This window comes from Trachurus trachurus, assembly GCF_905171665.1.
Source record: "Trachurus trachurus genome assembly, chromosome: 24".
Taxonomy (NCBI): domain Eukaryota; kingdom Metazoa; phylum Chordata; class Actinopteri; order Carangiformes; family Carangidae; genus Trachurus; species Trachurus trachurus.
In genome coordinates, this window is record NC_139910.1 from 14,874,371 (window position 1) to 14,896,957 (window position 22,587).

At 40.4% G+C, this 22,587-nt stretch overlaps 2 protein-coding genes across 2 annotated transcripts; one reads left to right on the forward strand and one right to left on the reverse strand.

Moving 5' to 3' along the window:
* Nucleotides 1–3,247: 3,247 nt before the first annotated feature.
* Nucleotides 3,248–10,531, reverse strand: kif25 (kinesin family member 25; the record flags this gene model as incomplete). The annotated part of the gene is made up of 15 exons (XM_084000642.1): nucleotides 10,377–10,531; nucleotides 10,192–10,257; nucleotides 9,586–9,708; nucleotides 9,320–9,461; nucleotides 7,772–7,875; nucleotides 7,547–7,632; nucleotides 7,419–7,458; nucleotides 7,260–7,327; nucleotides 7,102–7,176; nucleotides 6,775–6,921; nucleotides 6,294–6,470; nucleotides 5,264–5,418; nucleotides 4,287–4,535; nucleotides 3,598–3,753; nucleotides 3,248–3,399 (listed from the first exon to the last, which is right to left on the reverse strand). Exons 1-15 carry the CDS (start codon nucleotides 10,443–10,445, stop codon nucleotides 3,248–3,250), a joined length of 1,809 nt encoding a protein of 602 aa, XP_083856768.1. The 5' UTR covers nucleotides 10,446–10,531.
* A 408-nt stretch (nucleotides 10,532–10,939) lies between these two features.
* Nucleotides 10,940–13,983, forward strand: ccdc167 (coiled-coil domain containing 167). The gene is made up of 4 exons (XM_084000525.1): nucleotides 10,940–11,049; nucleotides 11,291–11,385; nucleotides 12,732–12,784; nucleotides 13,141–13,983. Exons 1-4 carry the CDS (start codon nucleotides 10,999–11,001, stop codon nucleotides 13,257–13,259), a joined length of 318 nt encoding a protein of 105 aa, XP_083856651.1. The 5' UTR covers nucleotides 10,940–10,998; the 3' UTR covers nucleotides 13,260–13,983.
* The last annotated feature ends 8,604 nt before the right edge of the window (nucleotides 13,984–22,587 follow it).

The following is a 22,587-nucleotide window of genomic DNA, read 5'->3' on the forward strand; positions in this document are numbered from 1 at the left end:
CGTACGCTCATGTTGACATCAGGCAATGTCTACGATAAACACTGAGCCATGGGTTTTTAAGTATAACGAGCTTGTTACGTCATTCGCCACAGATATGGACACTGGAAGTGATTAGATGCTGTAGATGTACATCAGATTTCCTGCCTCTCTTATTGTCCCTGATGAATATTCAGTGTGCCGAGGAAAACTTTGAATTCCGGGAATGGTACCCACAATGAGGTACAAACCACTCAACATTACAGAAGGCAGCTTTTCCCCTCAGATCCCCCTTCTACCGTGTACCTGCCCACTAACGAGAAGCCTTACCTCGTTTGGTTCTACAGCAGCAAAATAATTAATACTGCGCGATACTGCCTTTTCAGGCCTAAAAGAGGAGGATACATCATGCCTTGTTCTGGCTCATTTCAAGGAAAATGTCTGCCATCCTTTTCTGTTTGTTTGTTTGTTTGTTCTTTCTTCTACTTGCCTTATTGTTCGTACAAAACGTATCGTTGAGTTGATGAATGTATTGTGCTGTTACTACTTACTTGCCTGCGCTTGTATGGATTTGCTGTTTCTATGTTTGGGGGACAAAGGGACGAGGGGACAGAAACCCTGGTTTAAAAAAAAAGAAAAAAAGATTAGATCAATACTGTATACCATGTAACTTATGTAACTGTTGACTGTAACAGTTTGCTTGAATTAATAAAAATCTAATGTTATGTTTCAGCTCTACATGTTATGGGTTTGTTGTTGTTGAGCTGAGTTTGAATTTCGTTGTACATTACTGAATATGACTGATGTGATTGTTGGGGGTGGTTCAGTTCTACAGAGACAACTTGAAATCTGTCTGTAGCTGTTTTCATAGTAACAAAGGTCAAACCTGTAAAAGTGCCAATTAATCCACAGTAGGCTGAAACATGACCAAGACTTATTGAGGTGAAGCCCATGGATGAACTCATTTTCAGATACAAAATGATGATTGTAAAATGCATATATTATTTTAAAAGCACATATTAAGGTTATTGCGAAACCAAATCAAACCAAGTTTGTTGGACCAGTGGAACCAAAAACTGTTCCTTGTGTTATTTGAACACTAAAATGTATTCAATGTATTCGCATTACCAGCACAACATAGAAAGTGAATGGAAGTGATGTAAATGTTCTTCATTATGTTTAAATCTTTATTGTGAAAGTTAAACTGTGACAGAGACTTTTTAATGTTTGGGCCTAATGACATGTTGGTATGAGAGCTGCTACAAAAGTAAATACATACGGCCAGAACTGTGGAACTGAAAATCCAAAATTATCTAATAATTAACAAGCATCAGCTAATTCTTAATCTAAGGAAGAAAGAAGAGGACATTGGGATTTTCCTGAATAATTCACCTTCTGACAACCATCTGTCCATTTTATTTGTCAGATAAAGAGTAGAGGCTAAAATTAGAGGTTCAGTTTCACGTGCTGTCGCACTTTCACTCTCAACTCCTTTGATTTGCATTTCTCTCATTCTCACTTCTGATCTTTCTCCACTTTGTCATTATTTCCTCCTCTCCTCACTTTCCTCATCTCCTGCTTTCCTTTTGTCCCGCTAAACAGAAGTAGTTCCTGGAGTTTTCATATTTATTATCTTGTCACTCTTGTTATACAGTATTTATTTATTTATTTTGTCTGTCACTCTTTTTCCTCTAAGCCATCAGTTTCAAATACGCACTGGGCATTTCAGTTTTTATGTCGGGGTGGCACATGACATGATGTCAGCTTTGGGACTGCGTGAAACAGAGCCTCAGTACATTGTGCAGAGCTCTCATCACAGTTGCACAGTGCGATGGTGGGAGGAGGCCTATTAAAAAGTGACTGTGTGCGTTTGTCTAAAGGGAGCATGATGAAAATGAGATTTAATTACCAGATACAGTGTGTTATTCTATTCATGCTGGGAGAGTGTCCAACAGTTTCACCTTGGAGGAAATTGCCTGACTTGTTTTCTTACAAAGACTAAACTGTAGTCAACAGACCTGACGTAGCCTCTGCAAATAATCATCATCTGCTGTCGTCAAGCGTCAGGCTGATGGCCAGTATCAAATTGGACAATTAGTTGTACAGCTCCATACTTGAATTATACTTATTGAGAATATCCCTGTCTGCTGTTGCTAATAGTTTAATGTAAAACAAGAAAAAAGAGGAAAAATACTATAATGCCCTTGTTGTATTCTACAAAACACCTGTATAGAAAGTCTTCATTGTGCAATAAACTGAATATAAATAGCTTATTTTCAGAGGAAAGTGTAAGGGACTGCACGCTGGATTTACAGAAAAGACTGACAGAAGAAGCCATGTATATCAGCACATCATCAGTTTATTTCAAATGGAAACTGACACCGTTTTCTACTGAGACTATTCTATCAAGGTTTCTGAAGGATTTGTGATGTGTAACAAAAAGGTGATGATAGAGAACACATGGAAATGAGTATAAATGCTGTATAAACATAGTTGCAACAAAACACTAGAAAGGAGAAGGCATAGCATGAGCATTGGGTATTTCAATGATTTACAGCTGAATGAATAGACTACCGGTCTCAAAATGCTTCTGCATAGCAATGCACTACAATTCTCTATTAGCACGATCATCTAAATATACTGGTGTGCACTGCACATATAACAATTAAATAAAGTGCTACTAAATATTTAGAATTCATTAAGGTTTTAATAGTCAATTAAATGGCCTTATTTACATCGTACTCGTCTAAAAGTTTATTGTTATGTACAGCCATTCAGCACCCTCAGTAACTATCAGACTTAATTAGACATAATGAATGTATATAACAAAGTACAAGCGGTTTCAGGAAGCCTATCTTGACATTTAGTGCTACCAAAAACAAGAAGAGCAACAATGCTGGCAAATCTAACATATTTCCTAATTAAAATCACTACTAAAACCTTCAAAAACTATTTAATACAGTTACCAGTTTGATATAAATAAGTATGCAGCACCAAGTAACCGAGTGATAAACCAAGATGTCTAATGACCTAATAAATTACTGTGTAATTGTTGTAAGGCCGTGAACTTTGATCTGTCTTTGGGAGCTCACAGATACTGTCACATATTAAATGCTAATGTAAAATAAAGACAAATTAGCAGGTATGCATCTTAAAATCTTAAATTTGATTTATCAGCATGACTGATAAATAAACCCTAACCCCCTAACCCATGACTGAGGACATACACTGCCACAGCAGCTGCATGGTAGAAAAATCTGTCTCTGTCTCATCACTTAACTCTGAGGGTGTTACTCTTCTTTCGTGGGAGCTGCCTCTGCACCTGACGGGCCCGTGTGCCTAAACCCAGAGACTGAAGAGACTCTGTGATGAAACGCTGCGTGGGAGAGACACACAGCATCACCAACAACTTGGCATCACCACCTGGTGGACAAGACAGAGCAACAGGAGAAAAAAAGAGATGATATGAAAAAAATAAATAACTTTGTACTTTTTTCCCAGCATGTTTGAGAACAGCGATATGTAACATGTCTTAAGTAGATAGGAAGACTCTGTGGAGCTGTAGTAGACATATGAAGAATCAGTCGTGCACAAAAGAGTGCGTTTGTGTTTGTACCTCACCTATGCTGTCCTGGAGAAGATGAGTCAGTTTGCTGTTCCTATAAGGGATGTGTGGTCTCTGTTCTGCCAGAGCTCCCAGGACATCAGACAGAGCAGAGAGGCTGCGATTTATACAGGACACCTCCCACAGAGCTGCACCTGAAACTCCAGACATACCTGAGACAAACAGACACATTACTCATCAGACTCTTGGTTGAAATGGAAACAAGCTGTGTTTGAAGTGTTTTTAATTTCCACCAAAGCAGCATCCTTCCTCAAACAACCGCAGGTGGTAACAGACACCAACTACCAAAACCTCACATAGCCAATCAGTCACGTGATCAATTTTTTTTTTTACAAATACAGCCTGCCAGATTTATGCTGCCTAATACCAAACAATACAGTACACTCTGGTGTTTAATTTTTGGGACATGCATGCCTTTATTTGATAGGACAGTGAAGAGAGACAGAAAAGCAGGAGAGAGACGATGCCAACATGGGATGTGCTCTGACTGCTCAACCACTGACCATTCCTAAGAGTCAGCTTTTGATTAAAAAATTAACTCAGAGCAGATGACACTTGAATTTCACTTTTAGTAGCAGTTAATCTACAACATCTCAGTCAGGCAAATGCTAAAGCCCACGGGGACCAGTGTTCATGTGAAATCTACAAATTCTGAGAAGATCCAAACACAGTGAGCCCCTCTTACCAACACACTCGCTCCCTGCCAGGTCCACCAGCTGCAGCTTGGTCCTGAATGGGGTCTGTGAGATGCTGTGCCTGGGGGAGGGGCATGGGGAATAGGAAGGTGAAGGGCAGGGGGAGGAGGCGGAGCTTGCAAAGAGCTCATCGGATGAGTTGCGGGCGGCAGGGTTGGCACGACGGCGACAGCGTGGACTCCACCACTCCTTCTGGGTGGAGCGCCGCATGTCCTCCTTGGCGCTCTGTAGTCTGCGGGCTGCATGGAAATGGAGTAGTAAAAAAAAAAAAGTCACAATGTTCATAAAATCACAGACACTGAAATTTTGGGATCTAGTAGAGTTCAAAACCGGACAAATTCTGTATAAAACACATCATAAATTACTTCCTGGCCATATACAAAAAAACTTTAGTGATAGAGAAGGAGGATACGATCTAAGAGGGAGATGGAATTTTAAACAACCAATTCTTCACACTACTCTGAAAAGCATGTGTGTATCTGTCTGTAGGGTGAAGCTGTGGAACAAGTTACCTGATGAGATCAAAAAAAAGTAAAAATCCGGTGCAATTTAAAAATAAGTTAAAAATGTTCATTTTGGAAAGATACAGTCTTGAAGGTGGGACAAATGTTAAATGTCTATTTTTGCTTGGTATTTGCTGGGTATGTACATGTAGGTGTGTGTACAGTATATGTGTGTAGATGGCATGTATGCTTGTTTGTTTATGTATAGGTACTGTATATACATATATTTACATGTATGGTTTAAAGGTTAGGGCATCTATAAGCTAGGAGCTTCAGCCCTGACCCTTTCGATCAGCCTCATGCAGCCCTGCTCTTAGAGGGATGTGTTACTGTTTTTTTTTCTTGTGGTTCTATTTATTTTTTGATGTGCTGCTGATCGAAATAAACTCAAATTCAAACTCAGTGCGGGAGTGTGTGACCAACAGGTGTCTAGTGATGTGTGTAGGTCTGCGAGTGCGTCTCACCCAGGGCCAATGCATTGGGGCTCTTGGAGGAAATGGTGAGGGTTACGATGAGGTGAGAGCGTGAAGAGTCGGTGTGGACAAGGGTGGGACAGTGAGCCCTGAGTTTCAGAACGCCGCTGATGACCTGTATCACCTCAGAGGCGCTACGCACAGGCCTGTTCAACAGAGAGACAAAGTGAATAAAGAAAGAAAACACACACATCAAACAACTGGGTGCATGTGAAAGGTGTTGCTCACAGTTAATTATCACCAAACTTTGCAGTTCTTCTAAGCTCTATTGAGTTTGGCATCTATTAACATTGCTCCTGTAATAGCATTGTTTTCACAGCTGTTCTCAGCTTAGAAGCTCCAAAACCCACTGTACACTAGCAACCCAGCCCATAACAACACACACAGACAAAATCTGTCACCAGCTGGTGAACACAGTGGAGGAGGACCCACATAATCCCTCATCAGGTGGCCTGAAATACGACTGCACAAGAATGTTAACACTTCTCACCATAGTTCTACTTAAAGGTTTTCACAATATGGTTGTTGTTTTTTTACAGTTTATATTCTCTGCTCAAAAGTGGCCAAAAAATCTATTTGTCCATGCAGCAGCTACAGGAGCCACATTAGTATTCAGTTGGAGAAAATTAGGACATCCCAAATTCCCACTCCATAAGCTTTGCTGAATCTTTATCTTGTTTATTGCTCAGTAATCTTTGTCCATCAGCAGTTTGCAATGCATACAGCTGCCTCCTCCCCTGTGCTCATAGTGCAAAGTGGGTTTTTGGTGTGAAACTTGCAGACTTATACAACAAAAAACGAAATAATTTGAAAGTCCATTGATCTGAGAGCAACCCCTTTCCCATTACACATCACTTGATACATTTTTCATATAAAAAAGTATTGACTAGTGCAGCTTAAAAGAACTACTCCTCCAAAACATATGATTATTTCATGAAACGAAAATCACATTTAAGACTCTAATAACGAAGCACAAATAAACACTGGCTGCCACAATCGCCTCAGCTACGGCCTTACTCACTCGTATGTGAGGGAAGTGACCTGGATGGCACCAGAGGAGGTGGTGATGACGTCCCTGCGCTGGCCGGCAGCGTTCCCCTGCTCATCTTTGGCCAGCAGGTCAAACACCTCATTGTTATACACTTCCATCACTGACACCTCCACCGTGTGGCTCTCTGCAGGCTTCTCAGAGATCAGCCTGGGTCACGCACATGGAAACAACATTGGACAGTTAATGAAAAGAAGGTGTTAAAGTTCAAGACAATTACAGTCTCTTTTAGGTCTCAGTGCACATTATAAATTAATAGACAGAATTTTTCTTTTTTCATGATGGATTAATTCACTTAATACAACCTCAACTGTGGTTTTTATGACACAAATTGAAGGCGGCAGCACAGCACAAAAAACATACACATACTTACATACTGAATTTAGTCATCACCTAAAAATAAATGCTTAAATTTTGCACAAAACAAATGAATAAATAGGCTATTGTCTCTCACCGAAACAGCTCAGTGGCAGCCTTAGGGATAATACCCTGCTGTGCCTCCTGCTGTGTCCTTGAGTGCTGGTGTAGTGGCTGGGATCCCATCATGGTGTGAGTCTTCCCACTGCCTGTCTGCCCGTACGCCATGATACAAACGTTATAGCTGCAGGGCAAAGAAATTACATTAAATTAATGCTAAAGCCCTGCTTTCATATTATACTGTTTGAAATCGGTTTCATTCAGTTTGTTCATTTGAAATCCCACATTTATACAGCATAGTGTGAAAACAGTCGACTGGACACACTTGAATGGCACATAATTTAATATAATCCTGTTCACTTACCCATCCAACAGTGATGTCAGGAGTGGCTTGACTTCCTCAAACACAGCATCCTGGGAATCCTCTGGTCCATGCACCCTGGAAGAAAAGAAATGGTAAAAATTGACTGAAAAGAACTGAAAAATCACATTAATGTTTACTGCATCATGTCGGTATTTTACCTCTCAAACTCAAACATCTTGTTTTGCACTGGCATCCCTGTCTTCAGGCAATTTACCATCACCGTGTCCTGGAAACACAAAAATCATGACAATAAAAGTGAGAAGACTGAGGCAAGTTCACAACAACCTTATTAAATGACAGAGTCAAATGGTACTCACATCACTAATTGCCTGGACCACTTCCTCTGATGCTGCAGGCCTAGTAGTTAAAAAGACAATGATAGCATTGGATCATCATCATGTATTTCATGGTGTGTGGACACGTGACGCATTGTGTGTTGACTCACCCTGATCCAGTGGTCGACAACTGGTTGTGGTCAAAGGGTAGAACTGGTCGCACTCTGCAGTGAACTCTGATGTTACCTCTCAGCTCCTGTAGCAAAACATAGGTTTACAAAAAACAGACAATAGAGGACTAATTAGAGACCTTAAAGGCTGTAGTTTTGTGTCCATATCACCCGAGGATATAACATTTTACTTTTGGAATATGGCATTTAAACATCTGTCCTCACCACCAGTGTGTTGTGAAGTTCTTTCCTCCTCTGTCGCTCTGCCCTGCACCTCTCCTTCTCCTCCTCCAGAGAGCGCTCCAGAGCTGCAACATGGGCCTGTAAATCTGAGAAGGGAATGCAGAAAGTTGGTGAAAACTATCAATAAAACTCACAGTAGATTATTTTTCAAAATCATGAACTGAGGTTAAAGGTGCTTTTCTGGCAACATTAATCCTTTCCTGTGCTTATTTTAAGAACCCCACTTAATAAGATCAGCATTGAAAAGCCTCCACTGCCTTCTATGACTCATCAGACATTGTGAGCCACAGCTCAGATTTGTTGGTGGATCTGCTGCAGCACAGTATGAACTCACACTGTTAAGATGTAAAACCGTTTCGTGAATGGAAATGTGTGTCACAATCAACTGCAAACCCAGGGGCATCTGTTCTCTGGTGTAAATCTTTGAATTCAGGCCAAGTCTTTAATCCTGCAGCACACATGTACACACACACCTGGCACCACACAACTCCATTCACTCAGGACAGGCTGAGACATTCAAGAATAGGCTGGGTATAGACTGGGTTGAACAGAAATAGAACAAAATAGTGTAGAATAAAATGTTTTTTTTCTCTCTTTCTGTTGAAAGATTATCCTCTAAAAACCTTCACAGTAGCAAAACAGTTCATTTCCTTGGCATAGTCTCAGTTTAGTGAGTTTAATGCATCATACAAGGACAAAAAAATGATAATAGTTTCCATATCATGAGAGCAAAAAAAATAAAAACGCTTATCTTTGAAAAATATTTGAAAAAACTTTGCTGCAATGCACAAAACCTCCAGTAATTTTAATTATCCCAGTGGGGTTGATGCTTCCAGGAAATAAAATATTTTGTATTTAATACAAACGAGTGAAGTATTTCCACAATTCTTGCGATATAAAATCAACAATAAAAGGTCAAGAAGATGCACTTTGTTTGGAGCAGCTTGTGTTATGCACTGAACAGCATGTGCTGAGGCTTATGTGTGCCAAAGCATTTGACAAGATCAGTTTCTACCTATCGTCACAGCCAGGACACCAGCTGACTTGCGAGACGCTGTGCAACAGAACAGTCAACCTTGGACAACCTCGACGGGAGGGGTAAGAGCGAAGAGGAGGAGGAACAGTCTGAGAGGATTACCAGCACACACACACACACACATTAATGGAAATACAGCCAGTGCAGAGCTGTGTGACACTTTAGACAGGGGTGGGACATAAATTAGTGAACTTTTTGAAGTTATAAGAGCTATGTTTGACCAGAAGGAAGCAAGGAGTCTTCTTATAAAGATCATGTTCAAAATGGCGATTCAAATAACATGCATGGCAAAGGATACAACTCAATTGTGCTCCCTACATTGAGTCAGAAATGTGTTGCAAGGGTAAAAAAGACCACTATTTATTCACTGTTTGTTTTCATATTGTTAGACCACCTCAAAACAACACCCAAGATTATACCAAACAGTACACATGGTTCTCAGCTTTAAGACATTCCCTCAGAAACATATTGATAGTGTTCAAGATGCTACTTACTCTGAATCCCGTCTCCACTGTGACCATTTAGGGAGGAGCTGGCTTGCACTACTTTCTCCTGGAGATGTCTGCTCTGCTCCTCAAGCTCAGTTGCAAAACTCAAATACACTGCAAACACCTCACTCAGGTCCTGCTTCACAGCCTGCCACAAACACACAGAGAATATCTGAAATGTATGACTCTATGTCTTTCGGCATTTCCACTTAACCTGTTCATCTAGACTCTGGATGCCACACACACACGTTTCATCTTTCATGGAGTTGTACCTGGACTTCAGACAGGAGGTTGACCAACGCTGACCGGGTTATAGCCTGTGCATCCTTCTGGTGCTGATTATGATTCAAGGCCTTGGTCTCTTCTTCCTGCTCCCGACGTAGTTTCCCCAGACACTGGACAGAAGAGCAACAGACTTATTCTGCCTGACTATACACCATTCTTACTATTCTTATTATGACTATTTAAAAGAGAGACACACAGAACAAATTGAGTCAATATCTGTTGTTGTCTGGCATCTTGGCTGGACAGTGCACAGACCATCTGCTCCATGCATTGAATGCTGCACTATTGTCATGCACCAACTCTGAACACATTCATGTGAAATTATATTACATCACTGCCAGAGCACTCAGGGAGGCGTAAAATAAACCTGTTGAAACGAAACCAAGTTAAGTGCATGCAACATACACACGCTACACACCCTTAATTGGCACAAGCCATTCAGATGAAATAGCCATTCACACAAACGCCTACTGTAGTTAAGCCATTCAGAAGATCAAACAAACAAACAAAAGAAAAGAAAAGTAAAGGGTAGGAGAAGAAAAGAACATAAATAAAAGACAGCAAATGTAATCAATGAATGATAACAGTCTTACCTCTGCAAATCTTAAATGAAGAATGGCATTCTCAGTCTCCAGCTCCAATATTCGCTCCTCTTTACTCTTTAAAGACATTTCACATCACAAATTTGAGTGTGCAATTATTGAATAAATCTAGCAGACAGGAGTCAACTACCAATTACTTAATGCTAATAAAATGCATTCAATGAACAGTGACTCACCCTCAGTTTGTGCTCCAGCAGATGCACCTGGTGAGCAAATATTTGGTCCCGGTTAATAAAAAGAGGCATTTTTCCTTAACGAGTATAAAACTAAGTAGTAGAGAGAAGAATCGGAAAGCTTCGTCTCTTTCCTTCCTAGGTGAACAAGTCGCGTCCTCTCGTGTCAAATAATCCGATTAGGGACGGACCGGTCAACAACAACTCTGTCAACTCTGCTCCAACTCGTCTGCGTTCGTGTGAGAGGGCAGCGTCCTCCAGACACACAGACAGACAGAAAGCCGGCTGACACAAATACATCGTTTTTGTCGATTTCTGACTGAGAAATACCATTTGGAGGTCGCACAGTAGGCTATTCATAACTCAAAGTGTCATTTCACTTTGGCCAACTATCCTGGGTCTTTCTGGGCTGATTAATTACGTTTTCATGCAAAATATTCCACAGTAATAAATTTAGTAGGTTGAAACAGGAGGCCAACACCCCGGCACACGGCTAGAGGGCAGCAAAGCCCCGAGGACTGATGCGGCAAAAGGAGGAAATAAACACAGGCGAAGAAGGCCAACACTTCCGCACAGTCACAGTTTATATGCAGTCAACCTGTCCAGTAGTAAGTCCTGCCACAAAATGACCAAACAGAAAGACAAAAGACGGGAGAAAATCAGCGTCGCCACAGAGGTGAGGCGCTGCAAGAGTTGCCTTTAGCTAAGTTAGCCTGGATTTTTCTTTTAGCTAACGCTTCTTCATGCTAATAACAAGCTCCACTTCATGTTCAGCGTGTGTGAGTGTTACTCATTCATTCACTGTTTCTGTCTGGCGGGCTGCTCTCCTGGTAAACAGTTTACACCAGCAAGATCTCATCTACTTACCGGTAAATTAATTAATCTTGTGTATCTCGTCTGTAAATACTTTATCGCAGATTGACCGTCTGGAGGAGCGACGGGCGCGTTGCCAGGACAACCTGGAGAGGGCGGAGTTCAGGAGCAGGAAGGAGAAGCTGTCCGAGAAGGAGAGGTGAGGAGGAGGATGATGATGGAGATTGTGACAGATCTTAAACCAACACTAAGTAACTTTTCAACCTTCATAAAATATTTTCATAACTTTTGTGATGATACATCGACTTACAACAAGTTTAATGACACCTCTGTCGTGGTCTGAGGGGGTCTGTATCTCTTTCTCTGGCACTAAGCAACTTTGAGGAGCATGGTAGGAACCCTGCTCTCACTTTACTTTCACTTTCACTTTTGCGAGTCACAATAAGGAGGGAACAGGCAAAACGGCACTTTAGCAATGGATTATGTTTGTGTTTTCACTTTAAAATGATCCATTGGAAACAGAAACCTAGTTTTGATGTCTTCTGTTAATTTTAATGCAGGATATTTACAGGGCTTCACGCTAGTGTTCATGGGAAATGGAGTCTTCCTTCAGGCAAAACACTACCGCTTTGGTCCACAGGCGCCGCCAAACTCAACCAAAACTGAAAGTTCTTTAGTACTGCTTTAAAGGAAAGGGTCATTACTTCGGGTGTGTCCTAAAATATGACCAGACATTACTTCTTCTTTTTTTAACCCCCCTTTTGTCCTCCTCGGTCAAATTGACCCAATCTGTTCCCTTCCTCCATCCTTCTTTCCTTACCCTTTTCTCCCTTACTACTTTACACCATCCTTTTTTCCTTTCCCTTCCTTCCTTCCTTCCTTCCTTCCTTCCTTCCTTCCTTCCTTCCTTCCTTCCTCACTGCTTTCCCTTCGTCCTTCCTTCTTCTTCCTTCCTTGACCCGAGGACAACAGGAGGGTTAAGTATTTTTGGGGCCTTTTTGACTTTACTTGACAGGATAGGTGAGAGAGACAGGAAATTGAGAGGCAGAGAGAGGGGGAATTATGACATATAGCAAAGGGCCACCAGGGGAATCGAGCCGGGGCCAGCTGCAGCGAGGACTTCACTGTAGCATCTGGGGCGCCTGCTCAACCCAGTGAACAAAACTGTGCCCCATGACCAAACATTACTGGTTGATAGTTTTGAATCATTCCTCCTTTTCACCCTGGCACCTGAAAGATCCCTCTGTAAGTGATGGGGGACACTTTGTGAAAGAAAAAAACAAAACAAAAAACAACAAAAAAGAAAAACATTTACATTTCCTCTCTCATGTTTCTCTTTGGAAATCTTGCACCAAGACTTCTCTGGAAGAAGGGAGGGAAACTCTGAGCCTCTCTTCCTCTGATAATTTAGAACAACCAAGAACTAATGTCTGATCCTGATTTAATTTAATAAAATGTCCATGGGAAATTAAACCTAATGAATGACTTTCTCACTTCATAGCTAAAACCCTTCTTCCTGTTTGTCTCATCCTCTCTGCTCCCCAGGCAGGACCTGGAAGATGAAATGGCAATAATGACTGAAAGGGTACAAAAGCTAGGTGAGCTTATGTGCTTATTATGCTTAGCTTATTATTGATATTGATACATTTTATTGTTAAACGCAAACAAGCAAACCAAGTTTAAAGTTTGGAGTATTGACCATGGTCTGGTGCACACAACTAGAGTACAATATTTTGAACTTAGCAGACCAGATAACAAGTTATGAAAATTAAGTGTTGTATTCCTGTCATGACATGTAGGAATAAATACATTATTTCCTTGATGGAACCTGATTAGATTATACAAACGATAATGAATATTTAACAGATTGCATGCATGTTGGAATTGATCGCTGCCTGCTACAGTACTATCCTACAGTACTACCACCCAGTAACAATCTGTATTTCTTTTCTAGACAAGGAGCTGCAGACATTAAGAGGAGAGAATCGGAAAAACATGCTATTGTCAGTCGCTCTGCTCGCTATTAGCGCTCTTTTCTACTACGTCTTTCTCTACAATGAGGAGGAATCATGATACCACGCAGTATCATAAAGGGACCTACTGCTCAAAGAGCAGACACATGAAATCAAGCTTAGGGCTGTGTTGGTGTTATACCTCAGTTCTGCCTCTAGATGGCGTCATTTCGTTTTCTTCTATCTCCTCTGGTCCTCAAACTGGTTTTATCCTGCACAGTCCAAAACCCTACCACAGCTTCCACAACAGTGAAATATTTGTTTCTACTATATTTGAATACTTGATAATGGCTTGCTGCATTGTCCAGTGTAACCATCATCTCTTTAGTTTAGTTTTTTATTTCCACTTTTGAAAATACAATTATTTTTGAAAGTCTCCATACAAGCACTTTTGACACTGTTACTAGCAATTTTGACACAGTTTGCATAGTAACCAGGCTATCAGGTAACAGCAGTGAATATTCATCAGTGCCTGTTGATAGACCCAAGCCACATGCTGCACATCTGCACACTACTCCAGCAAGAGACTAGGATTGTGTTACCTGTAGGTCACCACTTTTATTATAGTACGGGGAAGCAAACCAGCATCTACAGTGTTTTCCTGCTAGATATAGTCACATATTTCATTTTCCTTGCTGCACAAAAGACCTCACTGTTTATTATGATATTATGCAGAAGAATTTAGATCTTATTTGTAATAAACCCCCCCAAAACAGTAATGACTTAAGTTTGCTTCATGCCACAAATAAACACATTTAATACTGCTTTTTTTATATACTGTACTGAATAAATCTACCTTGTGCCAAGCCAGCCTGCTTTTCAATGACATATAAATGTGTATCCTATAAATAATAGTGCATGGTTTTCATGGTGCACATGCATATACGTACATGTATATGTCGGAGAGTCAAATGGACGGGAATGCTACCATGAGTAAAGTTGTTTTTGTTTTTTGTGTGGTTTTTTAAGGGTTTTACAGAGGACCTGAATGTATTTTCTAATGGTAAACCGATGCAGCTCTTCACTCATCTCTTGATTAGAGCTTAAAGATGCCAAATGTATATTCACAAACAAAGAAGTGCTTGTTTTGATACATACTTGAGAAAAAATAGGGAATACTGTAAGACCTGAGTTTGGTCTTCATATATTGTTTTGTTTATCTGTAATCTGATCTCTTGTGTTTTTTCATGAACATATTAAACACTTAAATCCATTTTGGAAACACTTTGTTTGCTGCTACCTGACATTTGTTGGTTTATCATCTGCAGTGCATTTTATTTTGAAAATTTCGAGTTCATTAGATGACTCAACTCTAGAGGCCCAAATTTGACATAATTGGACTTGTTATTTTGGACTGAAACTTGAGGTTCTTAAAAACATCAAACTGGACAAACAAATGATGACGTTAAGGGATGACACTTTGTTATATGTACTGTATACTGGGACTCAGTAACCATTGCACCTGGTCAAAGGCGTTTACTGATGTGTATAAATAGGAATAAAAAGAGAAATTTTGGAGGTGTAATGAATGTAAGAACACCCCCTCTGTTCTCTTCCTGATCTCAGTTAACTTTGGAGTGAATGCTCTGATTGGTTCTCCTGTTGTTCAGGGGCTCATGTGAAAGAAGACAAGTTTTGAATGAAATGCTGAATTTCTGGCTGTAAAAGGATGTGAGAAATGTATGAAAAGATGTGGTTAACTGGAGATTTTGAACTCTGTCCATTCAAATGCCCTAAAATAGAATTTTTTATATATATATTTTGGGGGACAAAACAGATATTTATATACCTACATTATTTTATTGGATTTCCTACAAGGAGACAAAAATAAAAAGTAGTAAAGAATGTTTCAGCCTGACAAGAACATGTTGCTTTCACTCCAATGCCACCTCATTGTTTGTGTGCGCTCCCTCCTACACACACTATTGTCACCAACACAGTATGCATCACGTCTACACACACACTCATTTTCTCGACCCCAGATAAAACAAATGTAAACAAGCCCATTATGCAACAATTGGGTGTAATGTTAAATGCTGACTGGGGACACACTGAAGATGTTTGAATATTCATTTATACTTTGCATTTGATATTGTTACTCAATTAAAACTTCAAAGGTGAAAAGTCACAAATTGGTCTGAACATTTTGTCTGGTGACAGAACTGTTCATTGCTTTTGTTTCAATCATAAACTTAAATGTAGTACTTGAGTGTGTGTGTGTGTCTCCCCTACACAGTCAGACTCTGACCTTGCCTTTTCATGACACAGTGTGTTAGTGACCTCGAGGTATGAAAGTAAATGAGTCACAAAAAATTGATTACGTCTGTCTGAGGACCAAAATGCCAGATGTCACTTTGAATTCTTTTGGTTCTGAAGCAGGGGGATGTTTGAGCTCACACACAGCAGGTGGAGGTTCAGTGTCTGCACTCAGGTCAGATGTAATTATGTAAGTTTTCCAGCAGTTGTTTGGTTATGTCCTCAGGTACAGGACCCTCGTTGCTGCCCTTTTTGGTCTGGTGCACTTGAGTCAAATGGCATAATAAAGTTTTTACATGTGACGCTTCATCGTGTTTTTGTTAGATTTCATACACAGCTGAAGGTGTATGCCAATGCAATATGTGTATTTGTTTTTGATTATGAATCATTGGCAGCAAAATGTAAATTATAGTTCAAAGCATAGGCCTATCTATATCTGTTAATATAAGAAAAAGTACATGAAGCATATTAGTATTAGCATTATAGTATTGCATGAATCGCTAAGCAGAGGTAACGTTTGAGATGGTCAAATGTTTTCTGCATAAAATGTTTGCAAAGTAACTGCAAAGCAACGTTTTCTCCTTTATGAAATTGGCTAAGATTACAATACAATTTTTGTGGCCAAAGGAAATCAAAATAACAACATTATCACAATATCTATAGAAAAGCCAACCAGAGGAACTGATAAATAAAAGTTCCACAAGGAACATCTGCCATCCTGATATTATCAAATGTGAATTATTACGTAACATAATATGTATTCCATCTTTAAATAATCTTTAAATCTGTGAGCAATCAATTTAAACCATGACACATCACTTTGACTATCTGTACTAAATCACTCCATATCATCTCTTTCTGCACTTGTAAGTGTAAAAATGTCTCAAGTTTAATTCTCTCTAAGTTCAAGCATTAACACAAAGGCAGAGCAGATAAGTCAGTGTGATCAGTCACTAATGTAAGTCATAAGTCCTCAGCCTGTCATGGCTGGTTTTATCCACTCCACACCTAATTTCTACATTTGTCATCATCACTGCAGACAGAGCAGTGATTAATCTCTTAATAAGTAAATAGAAGATGAGAGCAGAGAAGATGAGGGTAGGGTCGAGGAGTTGGGGAAAGACGGGAGTTTGAGAGATGTAATTCATGGTGATGGGGAGAGTTAATTTGTTACACAAGTGGCTGTTAAGTATTGAGCTGTCAGGTTGTGAAGGTTACACTACTCTGTTCTCTGAGCCTGCACTGTCCTGACTGGAGTATGAAGGCTCAGTGAATGTGTGGGAGAGGAGAGGAGAGGAGAGGAGAGGAGAGGAGAGGAGAGGAGAGGAGAGGAGAGGAGAGGAGAGGAGAGGAGGAGATCCAGCTGTTTTATCTGCCTTTTTAACCTTCCCATGACCTTGGGTGTCAAATTGGCCTGTTCTACCCAGGACATTTCATTCATTTGTAAAAAAAAAAATAAATAAATAAAAATAAAAAATAATATTATTACAATACAAATGGAAAATAATTAGAAATACATTCAATTATACATATGAGGTAACATTTCGGTCAATTTGAACTGGTGCTCCTTTTTAAGTGGCCATTTCCTTCTTAATCTTGTACCACAGAAACAAACAATTTTCCATAATGTCTATCTAAAAGTACTGATCTCTTTGATTTATACAAGACAAATTCCAAATTCTCTTTTCTCTCCTAAATCTTTTACACATTATAGTATGAGAAAAACACGTGCAGAACAGACAGGTCTTTGTGTACACTCTGTTTATCTACAGTACTTCATGAAACCCTTTCATCAATGTAATGCAGCAAAATTCCTTTATAAGCCTGAAGACATTGGATGATTGTGGCTTGTAAACCAATCTGGACTTGTAGTTGATTAACAGGGGTCAAATGACCACCAGAAAATAGGTGACAAGGATTACATGTTTATGTCATGTTTGTTCATCTTATTCAATTTATTTGTTATTTTTTGCATCAGTTGAGTTTTAAAAAGTTCTGTACGATGTCATGCTGCAACAATAACCATTAAAGCAGAAGTAAGCGATCCGGTCGTTTTGGCTAACTTCTTGTCAGCCGATGGAATTAGCAGTCCCCGCCCTCGTCCCTACGTCACCACATTCAGGCGCATCCCTTGGCTGCACACACAGAGAGGACCGCCCCTTTATGCCGTTCTCTCTCCTCATTGGATAAAGGTTGTAGGATACAAGGAAAGTTTTCTCCTTGGCTTACAGCAGAGCAGAGTGACTGACAGACCCGTGTTTCGTACCAAACACTCTATGTAAGTGATTGCCGTCGGAAGATATAACTATTTAAGACTTATATTAAAGCAGAAGTAAACGATCCGGTCGTTTTGGCTAATGCTGCGTTCCAGGCAGGCTTTTGAAACCGTAAATTACAGCTTCAAGTCACGACTTACGACTTTGTAGTGTTCCAGGCACTCATGTTTTTCCGACCTGTTTTACCTGTGAAAGTCACTATAACGGCCACTCGTAACTTCCGACCTGTGAACTTGTTACGGGTTGCCTTGAACGCACCATAACGTCTTGTCAGCCGATGGAGTTAGCAGCCCCCGCCCTCGTCATGGATCTATTGGTCATCGTCCCTACGTCACCACATTCACGCGCATCCCTTGGCTGCACACACAGCCCTTCATGCCGTTCTCTCTCCTCATTGGATAAAACATGTAGGATACGAGAAAAGTTTTCTCCTCGGCTCAGAGCAGAGCAGAGGGACTGAGAGACCCGTGTTTCGGTCCAAACACTCTATGTAAGTGATTGCTGTCGGAAGATAACTATTTAAGACTTATATTAACATAAGAATATCGCTTACTTCTGCTTTAACACAAACATTCTGCTTACTTTTGCTTTAATTATGGACATTCAGCACTTTTTATGTGTTGTTTAGCATCTAAAATAAACAAAATTAGGTGGCAAATATACTAGAATAAACCTCAAACTGTTTGATGTTGTTCACAACACTTAATAAACTAATTGTTCCTTGAAAAATGTCCCTCATGTTCACTTGTTACGTCACATTGCTTTTTCTGAGAAGCCAGAGGAAGAAAAGTTAAGCCATGGCTTATGTCTCTCTCTCTCTCTCTCTCTCTCTCTCTCTACAACACACTCACATACAGGTACCCACACACACCCTATACACACACACACACACACTATATACAGTTCACAATACAGACATCATACACAGCCCATCACACCCTCCCACAATCATCTGGTAAGTTACCCGTGACAAATCGTGGTAGCAGCCAGGCTACTAACAAGCACACTCATACACTACAGTCCTGTGTCAACACGTGCACACACACACTCTTGTCTCCACACACAGACACATACACACACACTGTTGTTTAAACAGGCTGCAACCAGAGGGACACAGGCAAATGATGATAGCCTTTATTGCAAAGCAGATTTTATGCAGCTGATGAAGGCTTGTCTGTGCGTTTCTAAGAGATAAAGTGTGTGTTTGTGTGCACGCATGTGTGTGTGTGTGTGTGTGTGTGTGTGTGTGTGTGTGTGTGTGTGTGTGTGTGTGTGTGTGTGTGTGTGTGTGTGTGTGTGTGTGTGTGTGTGTGTGTGCGTGCGCGTGTGTTCATCATGGTAAACCCCAGTGTCTAACAATCACTGTGTAGGCGGGTCCGAGGTTTCCCCTCAACACCACTGGACTCTCCCTCTGCCGTTTCTATCTTAAACATTCTTTTAATTTGAATATGAAGCGACAACCCAGGAGGGATGCAAAAACCAGCAATTTGTGTGATTACACAATCAATAACACCAACGTCTTTTCCATCGAGCTAATGGCTACTCAGTAATAGTAATGCATTTGCTACACCACTGTAATTAATGTTATTAATGAGGGAATCGTTGAACTGTGTACTTTGGTAATTGCCTGGAGAGCTGCTCAGGTCTGCCCTGATCAAGCATTACATAATTCAAACACTGCTGCCAGCCCCTATTTAGTCTAATGGATGTAGGAGCAAAAATTAGGGGTCTACAGGTGAATATCAGCGTTGTTAAGGTTAATCCCTGCAAAAATATAGATGCCATGCTGCTGAGAACAGATGACACAGAGTTTATAAAAAGAGATGCATTTCATAACTTTTGTTGTCTGGATTTTAAAATATGTGCATTACTGGCACTGCTGAAATGTGAAGCATGCCACTGGATTCAAGCTCTAGTGATGCCAAGAGAAACAAGTAAATAAGTACAAGTGTAGAGGAAAGAAAAAAGTGAGAAAAAAGTCTTTCTTGCCTCTACAGAAAATAAGCTGGTTGGGACCACCTTTGGCTCCAATAGCAGTGGCTTACTGCCCTCCTGCTGTAGGCTATAGCTGTTAGTATGGGACAACACACAATCACACACTTTCTGGACTGCCGGCTGTTATTTTCTTAGAACCTTGGACTAAAATCTCCAGGTCCCCTGATCTCTTTAGGGTCTTTGAGTGCATTTTATACCTCGCTGTTTTAGTTGTTGTTTTTTGCCCACAGTGTCACTGTTTTCATAGTGGAGCACTGATTTTTCAACAGGTGTGGGAGGTGGACTCAAAATATTGGTTGAAAAAAATGCTGAATGAGTGAGTAACTATTTGCCTCCAAATCTGCCATATCAACTTACAACATGATAAAAGAAAGAAAGAAAGAAGTTTCTCAGGACAACAATGATCTTTGAAGATCTCATTTGATGTCTTCATTTGACAGCAGCAGAGAACCTGCAGTAATAATTGTGTGATAAACTATATCAGTCACCTATCTAAATACATGAATCAAATAATCCTAAACAATATGCATTAGAAAAGTGACATTAAATATATCTCAGCTTGAAACACTATATATATTGTAGCCCTTTTCCCTGAGCTGGCCACTGTGTACAAACAGGTGGTTGCCTGCTGTGGAGGCTGACCAAAAGCAACATCTGTTAAGGTGGACAAAAAAACAAGGTGAACAAACAAATCCTGCTCTCAAAGCGTGCGGTCCATTAGTGATCCTCAGCATCCCTCACCTCTCCCCCACTTTGTGATCAGCCGTAAACTGACTGAAGGCTTCACAGCTTCGAAACTAGAGATCATTACGGCTGATCGTCCACATGAGGAGCAAGGGCAGTGACCCTTATTTTGTTGTTGTGTGAGAACTACTGTTGAGACACGAGTGGTATCAAGCTGCCCGACACGGACAGAACAAGAGTGTGAAGTGGAGACATATTTATATATCTCACACACACACACACACACACACACACACACAACACACACACACACACACACACACACACACACACACACACACACACACACACACACACACACACACACACACACACACACACACACACACACACACACACACACACACACACACACACACACACACACAATAGTGCCAGCTTATAATGACAAAGTGGGCCAAGCGCTATTATTTATTTAGGCTACCGACCAAAATGTAACCCAGAGATTTATGGTAGATAAGCAATTCTGAACAAACATTGCATAAAGTATTGTTATTTATTTTTTGCGCTGAAAGAAATAGAAATGTTTCTTAATATTTTAACACAAAACTTTATCAGGTATATTACACTGAATTAGTTTCATATATCCACACTAATAATTACCAGTTTGAGTTAGGAGTCTTTTTTATTAACAAAGCATTGAACTTTACTTAATGCATAAATTTGTCCTGGACTCTCAATCCAGTAATTAATGTATACAGTTATAGTATTACAATAGTGTCAATACATACTATGGCCATGTGCAAAGTAGGATTTAGGACTCTGATACAGTCTGGCTTGCATTAGGTTAAAGCTGGCTGTTGTACATTGTGGGATGTTAAGATATCAAAGAGAGAGAACAAACTGTGCAGGAACATAATTGCAAGAAAACATAAAACAGACTTGTGGGAGAGGTGAAGAAAAGTTATAGGAGGTACATAAGAGAAAGTACTAAAGAATTGCCACGTGTGGCCTTGGCTGCTATAGCTGTTATGTAAATGTGTGCGCTGTGTGACTTTTTCATTTTCCAGCAGATTAAAAGTTGCACTTGCTCTTTAAACTGAGAGGCAAAAGAATCAAGAAGCACGTTTTTATAATCATAGTGGGTGTATTTAACATTTATGGCAGTGCTCCGATGTCACGTTGGAACAGCTTGGCATGTAAAAGCTTTCAAAGGGAGTAGACTTGTCTCTATTTGTTTCCAATGACACCTGCAGGTCTCAATGGTCTGTAGCCTACGGCAGTATTCTCGGTCCTGTGTTGCACCCTGATGCCCTCACCCAGAACCTGCTTAAACATCGTGGCAGATAAACTGCTGTGTTTGTGGCTCCCAGGTTGATTCAGAGTTGTTACAGCACAGCTACCTGAGAGAGCTGCTCTTGCTCTGTCACACACTCCTACACGTGCCTGCGGCTGCTTCACTCCGCAGTCATAATTGTAGATGATGATGAGACAAGCGGAGATAAGGCAACAGTCTAAACAACCTCTTTCATTTCCTGCAATATATATCTTATCAATATAACCATATACCAAAGCAAATATGGAGTCACATAGGTAGTTAATTGCAAAACAACCCCCACCCCCTATTTTTTAATTTTTTTTATTTAATGAAATTGAATCATTTGATTCCTGCAGCATTAATAGTTGGGCATACTGTATATTAGATTACATTTTCACTGCTCATGCTGGGAAGGTAATCAAAGCTGCTAAGCACACTTCACTACACGGCACATGTTTTCACATGTTTGTGGTTTCTCCTTTTATCTGTCTGTCTCACTCACTCTCCCTTTTTCTCTCTCTCTCTCTCTCTCTCTCTCTCTCTCTCTCTCTCTCTCTCTCTCTCGCTCACCTACACGCAGACTGAGCAAACAGGATTCAAATGTGTCGAGGTGTAAATTGAAGCTATTTTCCGGGGCAAAGTACTTGCTTTCTCAATGTGCCATTAGTCTCTTCAAACAGACCCACCTGCACTCCGCAGGAAGAGGCTGGAAGGAGGTGAAAAGAAGGTAAAAGAAAACCAAACGAAAACAAGGTGTCAGGTGTGACATAAGGAGCGTATCAAAGAAACGTGCTAGAGTAAGGACACGTGATGGAGCCACAGCTGGATTTTCATCCTTTTATTTCGTCTTGTAGAAAATG